The sequence below is a fragment of the Nyctibius grandis genome, chromosome 8 (assembly GCF_013368605.1).
Source record: "Nyctibius grandis isolate bNycGra1 chromosome 8, bNycGra1.pri, whole genome shotgun sequence".
Classification (NCBI taxonomy): domain Eukaryota; kingdom Metazoa; phylum Chordata; class Aves; order Nyctibiiformes; family Nyctibiidae; genus Nyctibius; species Nyctibius grandis.
In genome coordinates, this window is record NC_090665.1 from 34,115,474 (window position 1) to 34,136,894 (window position 21,421).

General features: G+C 43.1%; 2 protein-coding genes across 2 annotated transcripts; one reads left to right on the plus strand and one right to left on the minus strand.

Moving 5' to 3' along the window:
• Nucleotides 1-871: 871 nt before the first annotated feature.
• DNASE2B (deoxyribonuclease 2 beta) lies at nt 872-10,817 on the minus strand. The gene is made up of 6 exons (XM_068406860.1): nt 10,705-10,817; nt 6,721-6,898; nt 5,334-5,415; nt 4,124-4,285; nt 2,458-2,655; nt 872-1,875 (listed from the first exon to the last, which is right to left on the minus strand). The coding sequence occupies exons 1-6, from the start codon at nt 10,815-10,817 to the stop codon at nt 1,520-1,522; spliced, it is 1,089 nt and encodes a 362-aa protein (XP_068262961.1). The 3' UTR covers nt 872-1,519.
• A 1,809-nt stretch (nt 10,818-12,626) lies between these two features.
• Nucleotides 12,627-20,014, plus strand: LOC137666860 (uricase-like). Its single transcript, XM_068407120.1, has 8 exons — nt 12,627-12,701; nt 13,022-13,240; nt 14,023-14,136; nt 14,260-14,338; nt 17,573-17,759; nt 18,251-18,374; nt 18,792-18,875; nt 19,880-20,014. The coding sequence occupies exons 1-8, from the start codon at nt 12,627-12,629 to the stop codon at nt 20,012-20,014; spliced, it is 1,017 nt and encodes a 338-aa protein (XP_068263221.1).
• Nucleotides 20,015-21,421: the final 1,407 nt, after the last annotated feature.

The following is a 21,421-nucleotide window of genomic DNA, read 5'->3' on the forward strand; positions in this document are numbered from 1 at the left end:
TATCAAGCAAATTATTTATCAAATGTTATTTGGTCATATGCAGGGAAAAGAAAAATTCCTGGTTTGTGCAGAATATCTAAACTATCTACATTATTTTCACTGAGCTATGAGACTCGGGTTTGCCTTCAATCCAGATCGACTAAATATGAAATCTGTTCCCGGACAATTCTCCTCATTAAGCAGACCAGTTGATACATTATTTTTATTTCTTCAAGAAATATGCACAAATGTTTTCTGAAATTGATTTGTTTGGTACTTTATACACTTCATTTTTTGGTTGATTTTTCAGGGTGAAAAGGGAAGAAAATCTTCGACAACTCCTTGTGGTTGTGGGGCATTTCTTTATGCCTACTTCCTTTTAAGACACTGTTGTGGAGAATTAGTGGTATGGACTATGAACACAGCAAAACAGAAATATTAGCGGGACAGCCAACTCTTCAGACTGGAGCTTATATTAGCAATTCAGAGAAAAAAATACAAGTGAGATATAACCCTATAAATATATTTAGGAACATATTAAAAAGAGATAGATACACCTTTGAAATCTGAACCCAAGAGTGTATTCGGATTTTGCAAATTAGCTTTGTCTTTATAGCAAGTCCCTGCAAACTTCAGGTCCTAAGCCTGAGAGTGGAAGTATTGAAAATTAACAGCCACGTTTGTTGTAGGGTGAAAATGTAAGTGAAATAACATGTTCCTTCAAATATTTTCTTCTCTTTTCTTTTATTTTTTTTTCCTAATTGTCTCCATTTTTCCTTTGGCAGCTATAAAACATTGTAACCAACCACAAATAGCTATAAAGATGGAAGAGGGAGACTGTAAACAGACCATTTTCACTCTTAATTTATTTTGCTTATTCATATTTTGGACATGTTTGTTTGTTTATAAGATTGCTGTACATGACTAAAAGCACTAGAAATACTCCCAAGCCATTGGTTACAAATGATTTAAAGCTCATTTCTTCTCTAAAAATTAATCATGTGAAAATGAAGCCTCCCTGTCTGTATCTAATTATGTCAGCTCTTTAAGAGACTCACCCCAAGCTGAGCAGCGATACTGGGACTGATCTCAAATCGCCTGGAACATGGGGCAATTTTGAAGCATTTTGGGGTACTCTTCCCTTGCTAACCGCCCAGCCCCGACAACCCAGCTAATGGGCCAGGTTTGTGGTGTTCCTCTCATCCCGTGTCCAGCATCACTCACGAGTTCCCCAGGGACGCCCGTGCACGGTCGCTCACAGCGATGTGCTTCAGTGCAGCCTCGTGCAGCAGCGTCTCGGCCAGGAGCCGAGGAGAGAGCAGAACGTGGCTTGGCACCCGCAGCACCTGCTGGTCCAGCACCCAGAGAAAATAGCCGTAATTTACCTGCAAACCACCTGCTTTGATAGCTAACAAGGTGAAGGTGTAACACATCGGGCGACTGACGGGGCCATTTTTCAGAGTGAAAAGATGGTTTATGGGAGACGTTTCCTACACTTTCTCTGTAACGAGGGGCTGTGCTGTTTGGGAGGAATGGTTCGTTATATCAATGTGGAAGCTTCAGTGCAACTTTCATAGTGGATTATCAAATGTCTGAAGGCCTTGTAGATGTGTTCGTTCTGCGTACAGATGAACCCACCACTTCTCCAAGCTTGCTCGGCAGCGCGGTTTAAGTCTCCGATGCAGGTCCACTGATCTTTGTATTCCCTTGAAACAGCCCATTTGGAATGATCGTTAATGGAATAAAAGGTGGAATTCAATGGCATCCCTATTAGGTTTATGTTGTAGACATGGTAGTCGAGAGAGCAATTTGAGGGAAGTTTTTGGCCGGAATGCTGCCAGGATTCAGCCAACAAATCGCACTTCAGTTCCTGAGCCACCCAGGCCACGTAGATATCTGTGGAATAACACAGGGTGTAGGAAATTAGTCTTTCACATTCCATCATTTAAGAGGGGACTGAAAAGCATCACCTAGACTGGGCTTGTTTCATTCCAGTGCATGAAGTGGGGCAGAAGGGATTTTGTCCCCTCGCCTTATTTTGACTTTTGTTTCAGAAGTTAATTTCTACTTTTCCTCCTTCTCCTGGAAAACATTTTACAAGCAATCAGCAGGGAAAAAAAAGGAAAGGAAAAAAAGGAAAAGAAAAACAATTTCAAGCCTTCTTCATAACAAAAAAGTGCAGATGATTCAAACTCCATTTTTGTTCTTTGTTGTTACTGTTGAATAGAAGGAAAAACATTTTCTTAAAATCCCATTATTGAACACCTTGAGAAGGTGTTTGAAGGACCAGACAGCTTTTTGTTTCATGAGGCTGAGAGAAATATCATGATGGGACAACCTTTCCCTGCCCTCTTTCTTTACTTCCGAAGCTGAACTTCTTTTTTTCCCCTCAAAGAAAATACTAATTGTCAGAGAATATATTAATCGCTTATTAGTTGTTTGAGAATGTGTGATAGATAGAGCAACAGGTTCTCTTACCATCTATGTACAAGTGTGACTTCGCAAAGTGGAGAAAGGTTTCCCCGTGAGCTGACTGGAGTTTGGAGAGATGGCGCAAGGGGACCGAGGGCAGCCTGGACCCTGCACAGAGCTTCTGCAGATTTGGGAGATCGGCTTGGAAGATGTTAGGGATGGAGCAGCTGTAGATTTCTGGGTTATAACTCAGCATCTGCTGGTCTGAGAAAAACCCAAAGAAATGAACACATGCAGAATTAAAATGGGTTAAAGCAAAGGAATCAAGAAAGTAAATTTCTGCCTTGGAAAGGAAACCTAAATCCTTCTTAATCTTCACAGCCTATCTATCTCCTGGAGGAGTTCAGTGTCAAAGTATCTTATTTTAGCAACCAAAACAATGTTTCATTGCTTTGCATTCTGACTGACCCTGCAGCACGTAGACTGGCTGGGAGATCAGGCTCAGGTTTTTCCACTTACACCTCATTATTCTTAGCAGAACTGTTAACCGGTGGTCTCGGTCCACTGCCACTTCCATCCGTGCTCATCTTCAAGCCTCTAAGCACACAGACGGCATAGTAAATTCAAGCCTGTCCGTATTTACAGGAGTAGTTTCCAGTCAGTTACAGTTGCCAAGCCAAATGCAAACAGAAGAGCTGCCAAAGGGTCTAGTTTGGTTTTAGGGAGAACAGAACTTGACTTTCAGCATCTGGATTGAATTAGCAGAAGAAAATTACTTTTCTGTACAGTGTGCAGCTTAACTGTAGAAGTCCTTGCCATGGATATGGTAAAGAGCAAGGGAACAAATGGGCTCATTAGATGAGCTCATGGAAGACCAGTCCGTCAGGAACTTTCCAGTCTTTCCGGCTCAGAAAATCCCTCAACCACAGATTACCAGAAACTCAGAGGATGGAGCAGGAAAAGCATTACTGTATGCGTCTCATTTTCTTGTCCTCTTTCCCTAAACAAATGCATAGATGTGCTTCCACAAACAGGAACCTGGTTTAGATAGCTCTGGGTGTGGCCAGCCTGGCCATTTGCACAGCCTAACTGAGAAAAGAGTGAAAAATAGTGTGAAAAGCATTAAGGAACACACCAGTATGATTTCTTATAATGCTTTTTGATAGTCCCTTTTCAGGATTCCAGTACCAGATATCACAGTCAGATTGTTCTGAATCTTATGGGTATAGATTTCTTTATTTTATTTTTAGTATTGGTATTTTATGTGTCAGCAGGTACCTGGGGAAATTCTGGGTGATGATTATTCCATACTTCATATTTCTGACGTGTCAAGGCTACTACTCCAGCTAAAGCAGTGGTTGCCTTACATTTTTAGAATGGCAGATAATTGCAGCTGAACAAGCTATTACTGTTAAAAATTATTAACCTTATATTTCCAAAGCATTTTGTATGCATGGACTGAATCTACCCTTGATATGCACTTGTGACTATTATTATCCCAATAGTCCCCATGGGGAGATGGAGACAGAGTGGAAGAGTGAATTTCCCACATTCACACAGGAAATCATTGGATAAACACAGCTGAAGCCAAGAAAAACATTTGCAGGCCCCACTTGGCTTCCCAATCTGATAATGAAGGACAAGAACAAGCAATTTTTGAGGTGAAGCCCCAAGGCAAGCAGTCAGAGAGGTGCAGCGGGCAAAGGCTTTCTTAGGGAGAAGCTTTTCATACCTATTTCTGTGAACTGGTCATATTTGAAGGTTACACAGATGGCCGTCTGTCCATAGGACTCCCCAGTAGCTGGATACCCATAACCATCCTCAGGGATGGGAGGGAACAGGGGCACACTGTGAATCACCCAGAAGCCTTGTGATTTGTCCAAGAGCAGAAACCCTGTCAAAGAAAAGTTATTGCAAATTAATTAAGACAGAAAAAGCTCTGAGATGATACAGCTGTGTCTTACTTTGGATTTGCTGCTGCAGGCACCACACTTCAATGTGTTAATGTCTACAGTAAACTGGCTCTAGTGTAGATTAATGGATTATAGGAGACACTACTATTGTGTTAAAATTGCATTAATTCTATCCTGCATAGCCTAACTCAAACTGTCACCACTTTTCTTTTGGAAAAAAAAATCTTTTTAAAACCTTTTCTCTTTCTCTGCTCAAATGTTATCTTCAAAAAAATCTGGTGATTTAGTGGCTGTGAGCCTCTCTCCACTGGTCCTTTTCCTTCCCTTCATATATTCACTGTGTCAGGGGAACAGACTCTGTCAACACTGTGTCTTCTTCCCTAGACCAAATTCTCCTCCACGGGGAAGCAGCAGAGAGATGGGCCGTGCCTCCCTCTGCAGCAGGGTGCTCTGGGGAGGAGCGCAGCTCCCGAGCCATCCCCATCGCTGCAGCCTGGAAATACAGCCCTGCAAATCACCTTCATCCCCAAGTCAGGCTGAGCTAACCCCATCTGCTTCCTCAAGGGAACATTTAGACCTCCACTGAAGTTTACACTGATTTAAAGTCCTGCTTTACTTGATCTGCATACTTTAGTGCTTCCATGATCTTGGCAGCAGTTTCTTGCCCTAGAGAGAGAGATTTTGGAGGGATGTATGTTTAGGGTGCCTTTCCCTTCACATCTTGTACTGCTGTTGCCATTAGGCTCAGGATGATGTGGTCTGTAGTTGCTGAAAGGAGCCATATGAGTTTCAGCTCTTGAAAACAAAGGGTCTGTAAGCCCTAGGAGTTCTTCAGCGCCACACAGGCATAGCAAAACCAAAACAGAAGCTGCAGCATATATAAATATACAACAAACCACGCTTCATGCAAGTCATTCTCCAGTTTTGCTTTAGGCAGGAATTTTAGATATGCAGATAGACGAACAGACAAGTAGATGCTATCCACAACTTTAGAAAGGAGAAAATAGTAGCTTGGGACTCTCCCTGTACCTTTGGTGTGTCCTCTTTTTCCCCCATCGGAGTCTGATTCGGGGACCTCATCGTTGTATATCGCATATGCAATGTTGTCCTTCTGCAGGAAAACACACATTTCTGAAACATGACGTTCGGTAAAAGGAAGGCATTTAAGTGAACATCTTCTGCTGGGAAGAGAAGAAAGAATTCAGGACTTCTCTGTGTGAACATCATGAGCCTAATCCTTCTCCCAATTCAGCTGACACAGTCTCCGCAGAAGTTACAGTAAAATAAACCCAAAGACTCAGCATTAGGGTCCCAGTTAATATAAAGTGGAATTTCTCTCAGCCATTGCAGTAGCCCTTCCTCAGGAGGTTGAATGTGCTCACTAAGACAATTTACAAGGGTTTATTTGGCACTTTCTTGCAAAGAAGTTCCCCTGCTCTTTTCTTTTGTGTCTCTCTCTGATTTAGCAACCAGATCCAGTGAAAACGTTCGCTGAGGAAAAATAGACTTGACAAGTGTTCTTATGAAGGATTAGCAATTAATGCTTTTTTTTGCAAAATATTTGCATATGGCTGCACCTTATTGCTCCTGAATAGAGAGCTTCAAAGGAGTTGTGACATGTTTCTCCTCCCGATGTACTTTGAGTTTGTTAACAGTTTATTACACTTACGAGACCTGGAATAGGACAGTTGATTGGATTGCTAATATTTGACTGACTTCTGGGAATCCCTTCTACCTATAAATTAATGACACCTTACCACTAACCCACAGCAGAAATGCAAAGACACACTCAGACTCTCAAGAATACGATGTAGGTGGTAAAAAAATAACTATAGGCAGATCTTGTGGTGTTTTATAATTGCTTCACACACATATAAATGAGGTGTCTGTCTCGGGGCGGGGGCATCGGGGAAGGCCTAAGAAGCCGCATATCGCTGCTGAAGCAGTCACAGTGATTTCAGTGGGGAGAGCAAAACATGGATTTGATTTAAGGCAGAGCGTGAAACACATGCACGTGGGAGGGTTTAGGACGAGTGTCTGTAATAGTCACCACTGGCCCTGGTCTGAGTTCACAGCCAGTTCACAGCTTCAGACGTTGCTCAACATGAATGGCAGAGAAGAAGCCAAAGGGACTATGTCTTTTTTTTTGATGGGCAATACTCTTTTTTTTGACGGGCAATACTTTAAGTGTGTGAAAGGCTTGACTAGAAATCAGAAGTTCAAGGATAATTTATAATTGTAGCCAAAACCGCAAATATTCTGCCCAGCTGTCAAGACACTCCTCTTGATGTGTTTTAGCAGATCTAGACGGTCAGGCCCGGCCATACCTCTACATGCTTATTTTGGCTGGTTTAATTTCATTTGCACGTAATATCAAGTAAGCGTACTAACAAAATGATAATTAAATGTCACTTGCCTTGGATTGGTACGTCTCGTACAGCTGGTTCAGTGTTTGTCCCAGAGCACCCTGTGTCGTGTTGATGAGGTATTTACCGAGCTGCCACTGCGGACCCAGGGCGTCCATGTACATGTATTCCAGCCCCAGCATGGGAATCTCTCCTTTGGCGTGTTTCGGCAACTTGTAAAGAGCAAACCTGCAACAGTGAAGAGCAAGTGATTTTTTACAACCATCCTGTTTGAATGTGTAAACCAGTATCTCCTTCCCACCTGAGGATTTAAGAGAAGGGTGACTCCAGGGATGCCTACGCTGGAGGGGGACCAGTGCCACCAGCGTGCGGTGTGGGCATCTCAGCCTCGAGGAGGTGGCCCAGCGCAGGAACCAGCAGCAGTCCGGCAGCACAGGACCTGCTGCAGACAAACTGGTTCTGCTTCTTAGCAAGTCAGGGAGGCTGATTCGGCACCAAACTCCTGTTGCTGCGGCCAGACTGCTGTTGGTACCCTGAAAGGATTTGAGGTAGCCCTGGTTTACAGTCCCCTTAAGCCACCAAATCCCTGTTGCTCTTGGTTCTGGCAGAGAACCTCAGGTTCTGTCTGACATTCTCATGGTCAACCTGGACACCTCTTACCAATACATTTTTGTATTATATAAATATAACTTAATATGAAATAGATAAAATTACATATTAAAATTATTAAAGTGCACAATGATATTTTTATACATATTAAAACAACAAAATAAGTATAAAGCTATGTGATAACATGGTTCCAATCCTACTTTTCATAACAGACTCGCACTCTGCTGCACTGTTGCAGACTGGATATTCGCAAACCATTAGCCAGAAACACAAATCTTTTCAAAATTGTAGAGTACTCAATATTGTCAGTAAATGGCTCAGTTCATATTAATGTCCCTGATGAAGTAAACAGGTTTTCCCAGCGCACAAGTCCATGGGATTAATTGCAATATAATTAATTGAGCCACTTTCTTTGTGTGCTGTACTTGAGTAATTTGTTGTTTATGTCAATCGTAAAAGAATGGAGTGGCATTATTTTCAATCTTATACTATTTACCAAAAATGCAGCCTGACTGTGCTGAACCCTTCAAGTATATCAGGAGGAGTGAGCCTTGCCCAGTTGATTTACAGTCTCGAGTTGGTCAAAAAAGGCATCTCTGAAAGCAGGTAAGAAGTGGCAGGAAATCACTTTGCCAGAGGAACATTTAATCCGTGGGAAACGTACATGTACAGGCAGAAGAGAAACACACACCACTGGTGATCCTGGTAATCCGCTGGCATTGCCACTGAGTGAGTGATGTTCCTTAACTGGCTCAGGAGAAATTGTTGCTGGTGACAGATCACAGAGAAGAGAAGGAAGTGATTTGTATATCAAGGCCGGGGAGAGCTCTCCGTGCACAAGGAGTCACAAGCAGCCCTTTATTTGAAATGAAGATTTGGAAAGGAGAGGAATAGCAGTAGTTACAGTAGTGCAAGCTAATCCAGGAATTAGTATACGAAGCCTTTCCAAACTTCTTTGAAATGCATTGGAAGATTTATGTTCTCAGGGTGTTCACAGCCTTGCATCTGACAAACGCGCATTCGCAGGTACGCTTACAGAAACGCCAGCAGTTGAGCTATCAGTAAATTGCGGGCCAGTGCCCAGTGGATGCATGTTTTGGCCCTTTCCAGAAAGCCAGCTGAGTGTATTAGCAATTAAAGTTGTATAAAAGTCTTCACTGCTATTTGTGCACAGGAAGTTTCTCAAGAGCTTAGGCATTTGCAGGAGCAGACTGAGAGTTATTTTCCTGAGAACCAAGGAAAAGCAAATCTGCTTATACTCGATTAGCGTTGTCACATTGTTTGCTTGTGACTGAACACAAACTTATTACAAATAATCACATCTTTACTTCTTCCCCCTCCCACCCCCCAAAAAAACCCACACAGTGTGCATCCACAGCTTCAGTTCTTGACTCAACACTTCTCAGAAAGCAGAGTTTTGGCTTTTATTTGCACGAAAAGCTTCCCACAGAATACAGTGAGTTTGGATGAATAAAGGAAAGACCTTCTGCCCTCGTTAGAGAGCTGATCTTATGTCCGTTTGCTGTGGTAGCCCCTGCGCAAGGTGCAGTGAAGATGGTGGGACAAGCTCTCGAGTGGAATGAAAACAGAGCGGGGGGGCTTCTGCCAGCCCGGGCACTGTGTGTGGACAGGAACTGCAGGCACGGCTGGGGAGCACAGATGGGATCAGGGCAGATAAGGCAAGTGATTCCTCTGGTTTAGTGGCAAATGAAAGGGCGCATGAAGACTACTAATGAGTAATTATGGAATATCACAGGATGAAACCACTGAATAGTAGGAACTCATATAAAGCTCTTGCTAACTGAATATAAAACCTGCAGTGCTGTGTTTGTTTGAAAGGGCATCAACATCTTTTGGTTAAGAGGAAGCTTTTCTCAGCAGATTCAGTTCTGCTTCTCCTGTCAGCTTCATAGCAACCAAATCCAGAAACAGGCAAAAGTTGACTCTTCCTTGTCAATAAACTAGGATGACCCCTGCAGATAGGCAAGTTTCTTTTTCATTTGATCATGGCACATGGGAAAGGAAATCCCCCATGTTCTCCCTGCTAAACTTGGCAGAAGAGGACATGGTTTTCCCTGTGCAGACCCCCCGCTCCCATCTGGAATGGGTCCCACGTCGCCAGTGTTCACACGCATAGCAGCACGGGTGAATTACTCCTAGTCCTAGATTTCAAAGAATTTCCCAGGTAATTTGGATACAAAAATTGTGTTCATTTAAGAAACTGATGGTAGATGGTTTTTTGTTTTGTTTGGGTTTTGGTCTGTTTTTCTTTTTAGCTTTAGCACACACAGACTCATTCTGCAAGGAATAATTGCAGTTTGTGGAGAGATTGAATTTCTCATCCCTTTAAGTTGGGCAGCTGCACCAACTAAGAGTCTGATTCCTGAAAAACTCACATTATCCAGAAGGGCCTTGGCAAGGGCAACAAGTCACAGGGATGGACCGGACCCTCATACGTTTGATGCTATGCCAACAGAGAGCAAAGATGGCTTTATGCCCCTGCTTGAGTAGTCTGCCTGCGGCATGAGCAGCCCCTGCCTTCCCTGCAGTTAGCTCTGTCTGCTAGGGAAGGGGCATGCAAGAATAGCACCTACTTCTTTATCACTTATATCGAAACTAATCATTGTTCTGTGAGAAAGACACTTTTATTTGTAAATCAGTTGATCTTTATCTCTGAGAGGCTTCCGTGGGTTTTTTTAAGAGCCCTTGTTTTGCTTTTTAAACCTGTGTTGGATGGTATGTCATTATACTTTGTGTCTTTCATCTTCAAAGAGCATTAATCCAATTAATCATTTAATACCCAAACCCGGGCTCACTGCTGGCAGAGAGACGGTACCAGTTCTGAGCGCCGGCAGCTCCGGCGGTGGGGAACAGCCTCTCCTCCGCAGTCGGGAGGCGCAGATGGCGCTTCCCCGCGCTGCCACCCCCGTACCCCTCCGGGGGCGGCTCAGCCTCTGCTCCCCCTCGGCGACGGCAGCAAGGGGACAAGTCCCACCACGCTGCTGTTCGGGACCGAGTGACGAGGCTAAGGGCAAGATGTGGCTGCTCTCTCCGCTCGGCTTGGCTCCCTCGGCCAGACGAGCGGCGTGCTGGGGCCCAGGGCCCCCCAGGGCTGCCGCCGGCGAGCGCAGCCTTGGCACCCGAACACAGGTTACGCTCCCTTTGATGATGAGACATGAACGCTGTGTAAACCAGTGATTATTTTGCAGTTAGTCATAATGCAGTAGGGTGGCTGGTTCAGTGAAATGAAACCACATTTCAATAACTTATCCTAGGTTTTCCAAATGCAAAATTCAGCTACTACAAACAGGATTAAAACAGTGATTGCTATGCGTTGCTTCTCAGTGATCCACCTACTTCACATGGTTTAATCTCAAGCGTTATTTACTCACCTAGTGTTTCTCCCCTGCGCAGTATTTACTTACCAATCGACTGTCTCCCCATCTTCATTCCTGCAGGAAATCTCAGCTGCCCACAGGGGCGCGGAGGAGAGAAGCAATAGCAAAGCAGGGTGACACCACACAGGTCCTGCCGTCATTTTGGTTTCTCGGCTGCACAGGGCGAGCACTGAGTAGACTCTAAAAGCAGAAGTTGTGTCGCGTTAGCTGTCAGCTCCCGCTGTACGAAGCAGTGAGCACAGCCGGTGTGGCTGCCCAGGACGGCAGAGCCAGCCCGGGAAGTCGGGTTCTTGCTGCAGGGACGGCTGTCGGCAGCAGGGCCGGGGCTCCCGGGGGCTGCTGGAAACTGCTCGGGACTTCTGTGGGCAACAAAATGACAGTTGTCAAGTTATGCTTTTGAGAAAACTTATTGTATTTTAGGAAGCAGCACTTTGACTATTTAAAATCAAGGTATTCTGCTTTAAAAAAAAAAAACAAACTGCAGATACCGAAACCCTTTTTGTTTTCTTTTTAGTGCTGCATGACTGAAATATGAATTTTTTATAACTATCTGAAAAAACCTCTGTATTCAGACAAGCAAAACAAAATCATTTCCATCTCACTTACTTCTCCATCCAGCCCTCGTAGCGAGCACAGCCTTTGCACCATTCCTGCAAAGAGGGGTGAAGCGCTGAGCCCAGCCTGGGTCTGGCTCCGGGGGCCTTCATTTGTCTGGGGGGATTGAGCCCGCAGGGACTGACAGGCAGAGAAAACGCTCTGATCTCTGAGCCACAGTAATTTACTTACAATTAGTTAATATTTTTTTTAAATTATCTTTTAAATGCATTAGCATTTCTTTTAGGAACAAACATGTCTGAATCAAGCAATTTTACATCTGATAATGTTTTCAGCAACTCACACATAGAATATTTTCCACACCAAAATATAAATGGAAGCTCTTTTCTCCCTCCCCATTATGCTTACATTAAAAGCTGCTCATTTACATTGAAAGATGTTGACAGTAAATATGGGATATTTCAGCCTCAGGGAAAGTCTAGTGCAATAAGCTCTGGATATTTTAGTGTAACAGAAATCCTCACAACCTTCACAGTATTTTGCCTCCTTTCTATGGTAAGCCTCCCCAACACCGTAATAGATGTGTACATTGGGTGTGTTTGACAGAAGCAGGATAACACTGAATGGGGCTTAGCGCAAACAAAAACAACGATCCCAGAAAGCCAGGATTTTGAAGGTGTGGATCAGGACCTGAATTTTGCTGCTCAGACTTGCTTCTGATCCCTTTTGTGGGAGACCAGTACTGTAATAAACACAGTTGTGATGAAATGCTTTCAACCAGCCCAGCTCAGCCTGTCTTTTCTTCTTGTTCTGGGGAATTGCAACGTGCATAGAGGGGGTAATAAAAACACAACATGCCAAGAATGTGACGGCTGTTTCCATTTTCTCTCTGAGACTTCTGCCTGCTCACAAAGCAACCTCCCACCCCTCATGGAAGAACTGCTTTGATACTCACCGCTTCCACTCAGCCTCGGAGCAGCAAGTCCCCGTGCCCCTGTGTGTGTGACGGGGGGCAGCCCTGGGGACACGGAATGCTCGCTGGGCTCTGCCTGCTAACGGGGGGGGGCTCTGCCTGCTAACGGGGGGGGCTCTGCCTGCTAACGGGGGGGGGCTCTGCCTGCTAATGGGGGGGGGCTCTGCCTGCTAACAGGGGGGGGCTCTGCCATGCAGGATGCTGACCGCGTTTAGCCAACTTCTGCATGAAAACGGAGAGGGCTCAGTGCATCACACACATGGAGCCTGAGAGCGGTTGTAAGAGCTGGGAGCCAGAGGAGTAGGAGGTGGTGGAAGTCTGTTCTTGGTGCCAGGGGAAATCGGGAGCTGTATCTAGAGAGGCGCAGCCCAGGCTGGCAGAGCCGGCCCCAGCAGGGTGGCTGCGGAGGGCGCGGGTGTGAATGCCGCCTGCCCTCTACGCGGCTGTACCTGCGGTGACTGAATGTCCTGGGACACGCTGGCTTCAGAAAGAGATGGTGCAGGGAAGACTCAGTGAAGGTCTATATAGTCAGGACGAATCCAAAGATGACGAACAAGACACAAGTTCACTGTTACTCATGTTAAATGATCTGCCCCCCATAAAATTTTAAAATTCTATCACAGCTGCTACTAATGCAGTAATATCTTCCTAAAACATTTTTTCTTCCCATCAGGACTTTGCAATTTATAATGGAAATATTTTCATCACAGGTAACCGCAGAAATAAAGGCCATAAACATTGTTTATGTTTCATTGACCAAGCATAACTCAGGCTTCCACTGAATGCCTTTACAACTGTCACGTATTTTCTCTGCAGATCAAGGATGTAGAAGTCCTCAGTTGCGAATATGGCAAGAACACAATTAAGTTCCTTCGCCTTCATAGAGAAGGGAAGAAGCACTTTGTTAAAGAAGTGGAAGTGTGCACGCATCTCCGGCTGACTTCTGCTCATGAGTACCTGGATGGAAACAACTCTTTTGTGATACCTACCGACACCATGAAGAATACTGTCCTTGCGTTGGCCAAAACAAATGGGGTATTTTTTATTTTTTACCTAGCCTTGCTGTTTCTTATGACTTCATTTGGAAGTGTTTGTTATACTAACTTTTTGTTTTCAAAATGCATCAAAAGAATCTCTCCCCCCATCGGCATGTCAGATTGGTACTAATGTCACCTTCAGTGGTTTGGGAGAGAATTTTTCCTCCCCCAGTGCTTATCCTGTGGACTCCTTCTTAGTTTTCCAAAGCCTTTTTTTCTCACAAAGCTAGCAGTATTTTTTGTAGATTTGTCATATAAGTTCCATCTTTTTTTTTTAAAATTTAATAGCACCTAATACTGCATTATTCCTATATAGCACTTTTAAACAGAAGGTATTGAAGTATGTGAGACTTCTCTTAATTCTAACTGTGTTCTTACCTACCTCAATTGCGTCTATTGTAATGACAATCATCTGTAGCGCAAATTCTGTCTCAGTAATGAAATCCCGTCTTTAGCCTGTAAAGCTTAATCAGAATATTGCTATGATTATTTCAGCATTATATCCTCAAAGTGTAAAGCTTCTGTAGCAGCTTCTCTCAGGCCAAGGACTGCAGCTCTCTATACCACAGAACAGGAGATTTTTGACATGACTCTGTAGCTGCTATTTGCAGTGTATGCCCAAGCTGATCAAATGATAAGTACAGTGTACAAAACCAGAATTGAGAGAAAACTGTATTTTTAACAACATTGATCCTTCCCAAATATTTACAACAATCAGAACAATCTACTTTTGTACATGAGGTAATTACTTCTTTCTAATAATACTGTTTGCTGTTTTAGATCCCAACTTTAGAACAGTTTGCTATAGATATCTGCAAACACTTCATGACATTCTGCCAAGTGGCGTACGTCAAAACGTACATTCAAGAAGTACCATGGCAACGCCTACACGAGGTATCTAAAATACAAATACATTCAGTTTGTTTATGCTGGACCCATTTGTCACACTCTTAGTTCCTGTTTTCAAGTTAAGATGTTATTTACTGCACTTTTACTCACGTCTGCTCTAAATTGCAGAATGGTGTTCCCCACGTCCACTCGTTTATATGTGCTCCTGATGGGATCCGCTTTTGTGAAGCTGAGCAGTGCCGAAATGGTGAGAAAAGAATTTGCAACTTCCCCTACTTCTCTGTAAATATTTCTGCCAATGAGAGATGAAGATGGCTTTAGAGGTAGCAAAAGGTGTTTCAGGGCTTACAGCATAGCCAAACCTCTCCAGAGGTCTAAAACAAAGAATATTTTTATGGTCTAATTTTGCACTCCTTCGTCTGAGACATGGCTGAACAACTACTGTAGCTCACATTTGTATGTATATCCTAAATATACACTGGTTACAACACCACATAAAACGGAATTGCTATATATTGTCACATGATTTAATAGCCTTCTGAGAATGGTCTGCTCACTTTTTTACATTATACTATATTCTGCAGTCTCACTATCATCATTACCCTATGAGACTATATCACGACACCACACTGCTGTTGGCCAACTGCGTAGTTTGCAGTTATTTTCAAAATCCTGTCAGCATGCCTTGGTTTTATTTCTAAGAAAGATGCAATTTCATTGCTGCAAGTCAAGCTGGCTTGAACATCATGAGCACTCAGGCCTATGTGCAAACAATTTTTCACATGAAAATACTTCAGAGTGCACTTACTATTTTTGCACACCATGTGTAAACAAAGCACCGTTTGGCTTCACTAAGAGTTTTGTGATACTTAAAAGACATCATAGGCTTTCAAGCTCAACTGTCTGTCCATAAATTGGCATTCCAAAGGGAGTGTAAAAATTATCTCTTCTTGCTATGACTCACAACAAGAGCATAAATTCAATCTCACTGTGTTGGTGTTTCATTTAACCTGTCTCTCAGACTACTAGGAACTGAGCTGAGACCACTACATCGTATCACACAGCGGGTTTAGAGGTTTTAGGCATTAGTTTGGTATCTACCTATTACTGCCCTAATGTAACTTAGAACTATTTCCCATCCTACCCTCTCTCCCTATTTTCCTAACGTGTCAGTGTTAGGACCAGTGGCAACCACTTTCTCTTGCAGACAGGACACAAGTTCTGAAAGGCTCATTTGACCATTGTCCCTGTGTTCCTGCTAAAAGCAAAGAGAGAGCCCGTACAAGTCTCCAGTGCCTCTTGGCCTAATCTTTTTTAACATTCCTAGTAATGTTAACTACTGCTGTATTTTTGGCAGCCTCAATAGTATTGAGGTTTCAGGAAAATGTTAAGAAAGAAACCTGAATAAAAAAAAATAAAGAGTTTATGCTTTCTTGAAAAGCTGCTGCTCCTAATGTACAGATTGAATTAAATTTTTCATCACCTTGAAAATTCAGCAAGAAATTCTGCAATTTCAGGTTCTACACAAACAAAAAGCCTTTAAGGCTTACTAAAGAAACTGCCTTTCCTTCATGTAGCCCTTTAGCTGTTTCTTTAGGATTCCCTGCCTAGGTGAACAACAACCAAAGAGAAGATTTTCAAATCCCTTTTATTTTTCTTATAAGAGAACCTTCTCTATCTTTAGCATCCTCCTATGCACCTATCAGCCAGACACAGAAATTTATTTCTCAATTAATCCTATCTTTTAACACTTTCTCATCATTAAAAGAAACCTAGTGAGGCTTAATAAAATTATAGGCTTATTTTTTGCCATTATATCAGCTGATAAAAGGCTCAGAGATTTTTGGAAACTGAAAACATCATAAGTAACTTAACAGCGTCATCATTTGACAACTGAAGACATCACAAGCACAAAACACACTGAAAGCACAGCACGGGCTGTTCACCTCAAAAACTTTGCCTAGGCATTATATTCTCCAGTGTGAGTCGCAGGCCGATTGCTGCCCAGCCAGCCAGCCAGCCTTGCAGTAAATCAGTCTTGCAAGGAGCTCTTTCAAACAAGGCTACGTATTTGAATATGAGATAAAGATACCTCCAGGTTCACTGATAGTATCTGCATTACATTAATACCCGTGTATTACAATCTTATACCTAAGCAATGAGTTAATCAAAATCTGAACAAACCCCAGAATATCCTGTCCAAGGACAGTCTCTTCTTTAGATTTTTTTTAAATCTTTAGAAAATAACAGGGGGATGTAACCAAAATTATAGATATACTTCTTTGGACTCTTTCAAAAACAATAATTAATGTAAAGAAGAGAAGAAACAGATAAAATGCAGTTTTGACAATTTCCAGTGACACAGCTGTTTAAAAAAACAAACTTTAAACATTCATGCCATTTAGAAATACCCATCACAGTGGAATTATTTCCAGTATAAATTCCTGCAAAGACACAGTTTAAAGACGAAGTCTATCAGTCTTCCCAGTCAAATGCAGGATTACTATGCACCAGATGTATGCAAGGATTAATTTTGAACTAGCTAGTGTGAGCACCAAGGGCAGCACAGAAACAGCAGCATGGGCTTCAGCCACTGACCAGCTGTACAGGCTCTGGATAGGCCTGTGTGCCATGAAGCTTCTCTTTTCTGAATCTGCTTTTTTGGCAGCTCTGGTCAGTGACATTTTCAGTTATCAGATTGGTGTGCTCTAAATGACTGACTGCTTGAAATTGTTCAGCCACCATCCAAAAAGTTTGTCAGAAGAAAAAGTTCAGGACACAACTGTTTGGTCTTCAGAAGATGATAATCCACCCATGCAGCAGTGACCTACAACAGCACATTTTAAAATAGTGGCTAAGAGCAAAAACACTGTTAGTTTGAACCTGTGGGTGGCATCTGTATCAGTGCCAGTTCCTGCTAATTAGCTGAACTGCAAGGATTTGCATTGGCTCCTCGCCCTCTCGTTCTTATGGATGCAAAACTCACAGCAGGCTGGGTATGTAAAGCAAATTTCTGACTGAGGCTCCAAGGCTTTGTACAGATAGTTTCTACACTCATCTACATTGTTAGAAAAGGCTCTCCTCACCTCTCCTGCACTCCACAGCCCTAGTAGCGTGTTTCATTTCCCTTTAGAGCGATTAGTAGTCCCTGAATGTGAGAGCCAACCCAGTGCATGTTCCAGCTCCAAGGTGAGATAAAGGGTGTCGCTACCTCTCCGTGACTGCGGGTCACTTGATGGGATTCTCTGCTTTCTAGATTGAGCTCTGATTTCAGTAGTTTCGGTCTTGTTTCTTACCTTTCTGCTCACATCAGTGTGCAGAAAATAATTTTTTTAAAGTAGCTAGGCTTGCAACAGAGGCACACGAGAGTCCTGGGGAGACCGCTTCATGGCTCTGGAGCTATCACTGCAAGTGTGCTCCAGAGGTTTATTTCTCTCTCCCTGAAAAGGAGCTCATACTGTCTCGTATTTTTGGATTACAGGTCCTCTGGTTGTTTTTGCTGGAATTAAAGATCTAAAGCTTATGAAGACAACGCAGTCTGGATTCGAAGGCTTCTATAAGGATAAATACACCACACTTCCTGAAAGGAATGACAGGATTCTATGCGGAGAGCTCTTCTGCAAATGGTCATACGGCGAATGCAGAGATTTTGACTTTGATTACATATGGTATACGTCAAATCAAATAATATTTATTACCTAATCTATGATCCCAAAGTCCCTCTATACAATAGAGCAGGTGTAAGGGCCAGATCTGCAGTTGCTGTGCACCAGCCACTCTCACAGATCTCAATGGCAGTGCTAAGCCCTTGGTACCAGAGGTGAGAGGCATACCTTAGGGGTGCTCCTCTCTCTGATGGTGCAGCAATGGACAGTATTTAAAGGACAGTTCAGTGTTCAGTACAGAACACTTTAGGAGAACAAACTAACAATGAATTTGTTAAATACTTTTAGCAAAACACCTATTTGTGAATTATAGATCTGAGGGGGTGGGAATTTGGAGGTGACAGGACAAAGAAATTGTTCTTCCATGAAATCCCATGTGCCATGTATTTGTCAGAAAAGACAGCGAAAATTAAAAAGAAATCCACAGTAAAACATTATGGATCTAGACAGAGGTAGCTGATACAAGGTTTTGTAAGAACCTGTGTTACCTCTAGGAACAAAATCCGTGAATGTATCCTTGAAGCCTTTTCTGGGCCACCCGACTGTGGGGAATATTCACCCTCTTACCAGAAGACTGTCAACTCTATCCAGATGCTCGTCCTTTCCAAAGTGTCACAGGTATCTTCTTTCCTCCTGTTGATGTTTTACTTAAACAATAATGAATGTTAATCGGACCACTGAGAACACCAAAATGAGCCTATTATTTCCTCTGACAGTTCTAAGTAAGACTGGAAACTGTTTGGTGGTACAGCTAGATGGTCTGAAAAAAATATGAACACACTGAGAAGTTCATATGCTGCTCCCCGGCTGTGAACATAATGGGGGAGAATATCACTCAGTGCTTGGCAGGACGTGAGTAAAAGTGAAATGGGTGCTACAACATTGTCTACATGTTAGATTGCATTTCATCAATTGTACATATGGGGGAGGGTGGGGGGGTTGCATTGCTTTTCTTGACAGCGAGTGAAAAGATTGCCAGGCTGTTGGCTGAGAAGGTGCCCTAATTCATTGTGTCATCCGTTTTCATGGTTTCAGGTACAGGTCATTGAAGTTGTCTTGAACAACACTTTTTATAATGTCGTAGACATGAAGAATCTAGGCTTGACCAATGACAAAGAAGTAAGTAAATGCTCCAAACACAACTTACCTGGACTCTTTAGCAATACTCAGCCTTAAAGTATAGCAGCAGTTCTGCATAGAACAGAGTTAAAGGGAGCAAACTTTCTCCCCCAGCCCCAGTGAAAGCTCCACTGTACCTCTAACAGAGTTTTACACTGATTACAGAAGGATAATTGCTGCCTTGTGTTGTTGATAAAAGCTAAAGCAGCATAGTGCAATGCTTTGGAGATCAAAGGGATCTGTAAAAGAGATGACATCTGAAAAATCATTCTTGTTTTCTCCACTGAATTTGACTTTCAGTGATAATGTCAACCTGTGCAGTTTTAACCAAGCAGAACACGTCACAGCGTCCTTTCACATAGCCAGGCAGTGTGAAAAGCTAGCCCACTATGGTTCTTCTTTCTGCTCCATTGGCAGCACCAGTGAGGCCAGGGAGCATCCTTGGTGCAGTGGGGTTACAAGTAGGTTAGCTAGGCCATAGGCTAACTCCAGGTGACAGACAACCAGCACTCTAAGGGAGCAGTGAAGGGATGTTTCTCTAGCCATTAGGAGCCAAAGCAGGTTGGTCCAACAGTGGGCAAGATATAAGCCTAGGATCACGCAGAGGGTGAGAGATGTAGGGGATGAGATACATTTGCTCCTCCCTCCCCAGCTGCTCTAGCTGACAGCCAGGTCCAGCCAAAAGTCTGTTATCCTCACGTGACAGAGAGAAACTCGGTTATTCCATTTTGCATCAACGGTCTATAGTGTGTTTATGCTCTGGCCTCCTTCCCTAAGTCTTGTGATTCTACTGCCGTCCTGTCCTACCCTTGCCCTCTCTCAGGTGGACATTATAGAAACACTTTCACTTTAGATAACAGCAAAGTCTACCACTGATATTCAAAAGGGAAGGGAAGGGCCTGGACATGACTTTGAGAGGTGAATAGCTGCAGTTTCTGCTGCGATGGCGCTGGCACATCCCTGTCTCAGAAATGACCTCTGTTGTTTGTGCTCATCCCCTGCAGGTTCTGGTTCCAGTGGAAACTCCCTATGGCTCCTGTGCATGCACGCTCGGCAGGAAGAAGTTTTTAGAAGCACAAGGCCACATGCTAAAGGAGAGGCAAAGTCAGTGTGGACTGGCAGCTGCCCAGGGAATCTAACCCCTTGGCTACACTCACACCTTCCTGATAACCTGAACAGCATGGCTTTCCCATTGATGTATACTCCTTATTGGCTTCTTCCATTGCTGACTACTTTTCCCTTTATGAACTCCTGAGGTTGGGTTTTCTGAAGGACCCTCAGGAATTCAGAAGTCAAAGTCTGTCCCTGAATCTCAGTATGATTTGCGGATTGAAATCCCCTACGCTCTTTTGAAAATCCCAGCTGGAAACATTATAGTCAATTAATTTTTAAACTAGCTATTCCCAGACCTCCTACTGAAACAATTGATTCGATAATGTCTGTAACATGCTTTTGACATGTAAAATCAGCAACTCTGTATATTCTATTTATTAATGTTCCTTCAGCGAAATGAATATACAGACAAGAGACCAGATGTTTCATTGACATAACCTGTCATGACCCCTTGATGCCACACTGATCTACAGAGCTGAGGTTCTGACCCAGTAACTGAACAGGGAATCAGTCAGATGCCAATTTCTTTGTGAGGGAAATGAAAAAAGAAAAAAAAAAGTATCTATTATAGCTCCTTTGCAGTGTGAATAGTTACAGCTGTTGACTAATTTCTCTGCATGTATTCTGACTGCATGGCTGCTGCTGCTACTCGTCAGGCTATACAGTTACTATACAATTACTTTTATATTAATCACTGAGGTGTTTGAGGTTTTGGGCTATCTCTGTAAGTTTAATTAAATAGTTTTCTTTAGTCTAATAATCTCATAATTACTTCTGAGCAGGCAGGAGTCAACCTAGGTAACCCTATTACTTTCGGGAGGGGCAGGGAGAAAGCTATCCAGACAGACAATGCCTGTCTTACTTGATTACCCCAGGTGACAGCTTTGAACATAGAGATACAACTATACCACCAACCATTCTTGTCTTGCAAACTGCAGCTACCACATTTGCAACAGAAATCCTGCTCAACTTCTGACAACTTTTAACCACTGCTCTCATTTTCTCCGGGCGTCATTTTCACACACTCCAAGTGACAGACTGCAAATCCAATGGGAAGTGCCCAGAGGTACTTTCAAAACTGCAATTCAGTTGCCTTTGTGCCTTGCCAGTTTAGGCAGACTTGCAGCATTCCTCTGGGTACAATCATTAAATTCATAGGCACCAAAAATGAGGAATGTGTCCTCCACTGTGTGACATTTTGAGGTGCTTTGCAAGATTGGAACTTGTCTTGGTGAGTAGGACATAACAGATGAAAAGGGAAGACACTGTTCACAAGCCTGAGATACCTCCTGAAAAACAACAGGAAAAATGATACCACAGAGTCAATCTGTCCCAGATACGCTGTTCTCTGGCCACTAGCCAATTCTGAAAGTTTTATTTACAACAATTTTAGCTTTTGCTGGGGACATTCGTTCTTACCTTGTTAGATTGTG

Coding starts and splice junctions, on each gene's coding strand:
- DNASE2B (XM_068406860.1), bottom strand. CDS start 10,817: ATGACGGCAGGACCTGTGTGGTGTCACCCTGCTTTGCTATTGCTTCTC. Junction 4,286..5,333: donor AAAAAGAGGACACACCAAAG/GTACAGGGAGAG, acceptor TTTCTTTGACAG/GGTTTCTGCTCTTGGACAAA. Junction 1,876..2,457: donor GTCACACTTGTACATAGATG/GTAAGAGAACCT, acceptor GTTATTCCACAG/ATATCTACGTGGCCTGGGTG.
- LOC137666860 (XM_068407120.1), top strand. CDS start 12,627: ATGCCGCCTGCCCTCTACGCGGCTGTACCTGCGGTGACTGAATGTCCT. Junction 13,241..14,022: donor CGTTGGCCAAAACAAATGGG/GTATTTTTTATT, acceptor TTGCTGTTTTAG/ATCCCAACTTTAGAACAGTT. Junction 14,339..17,572: donor AGCTGAGCAGTGCCGAAATG/GTGAGAAAAGAA, acceptor TTTGGATTACAG/GTCCTCTGGTTGTTTTTGCT.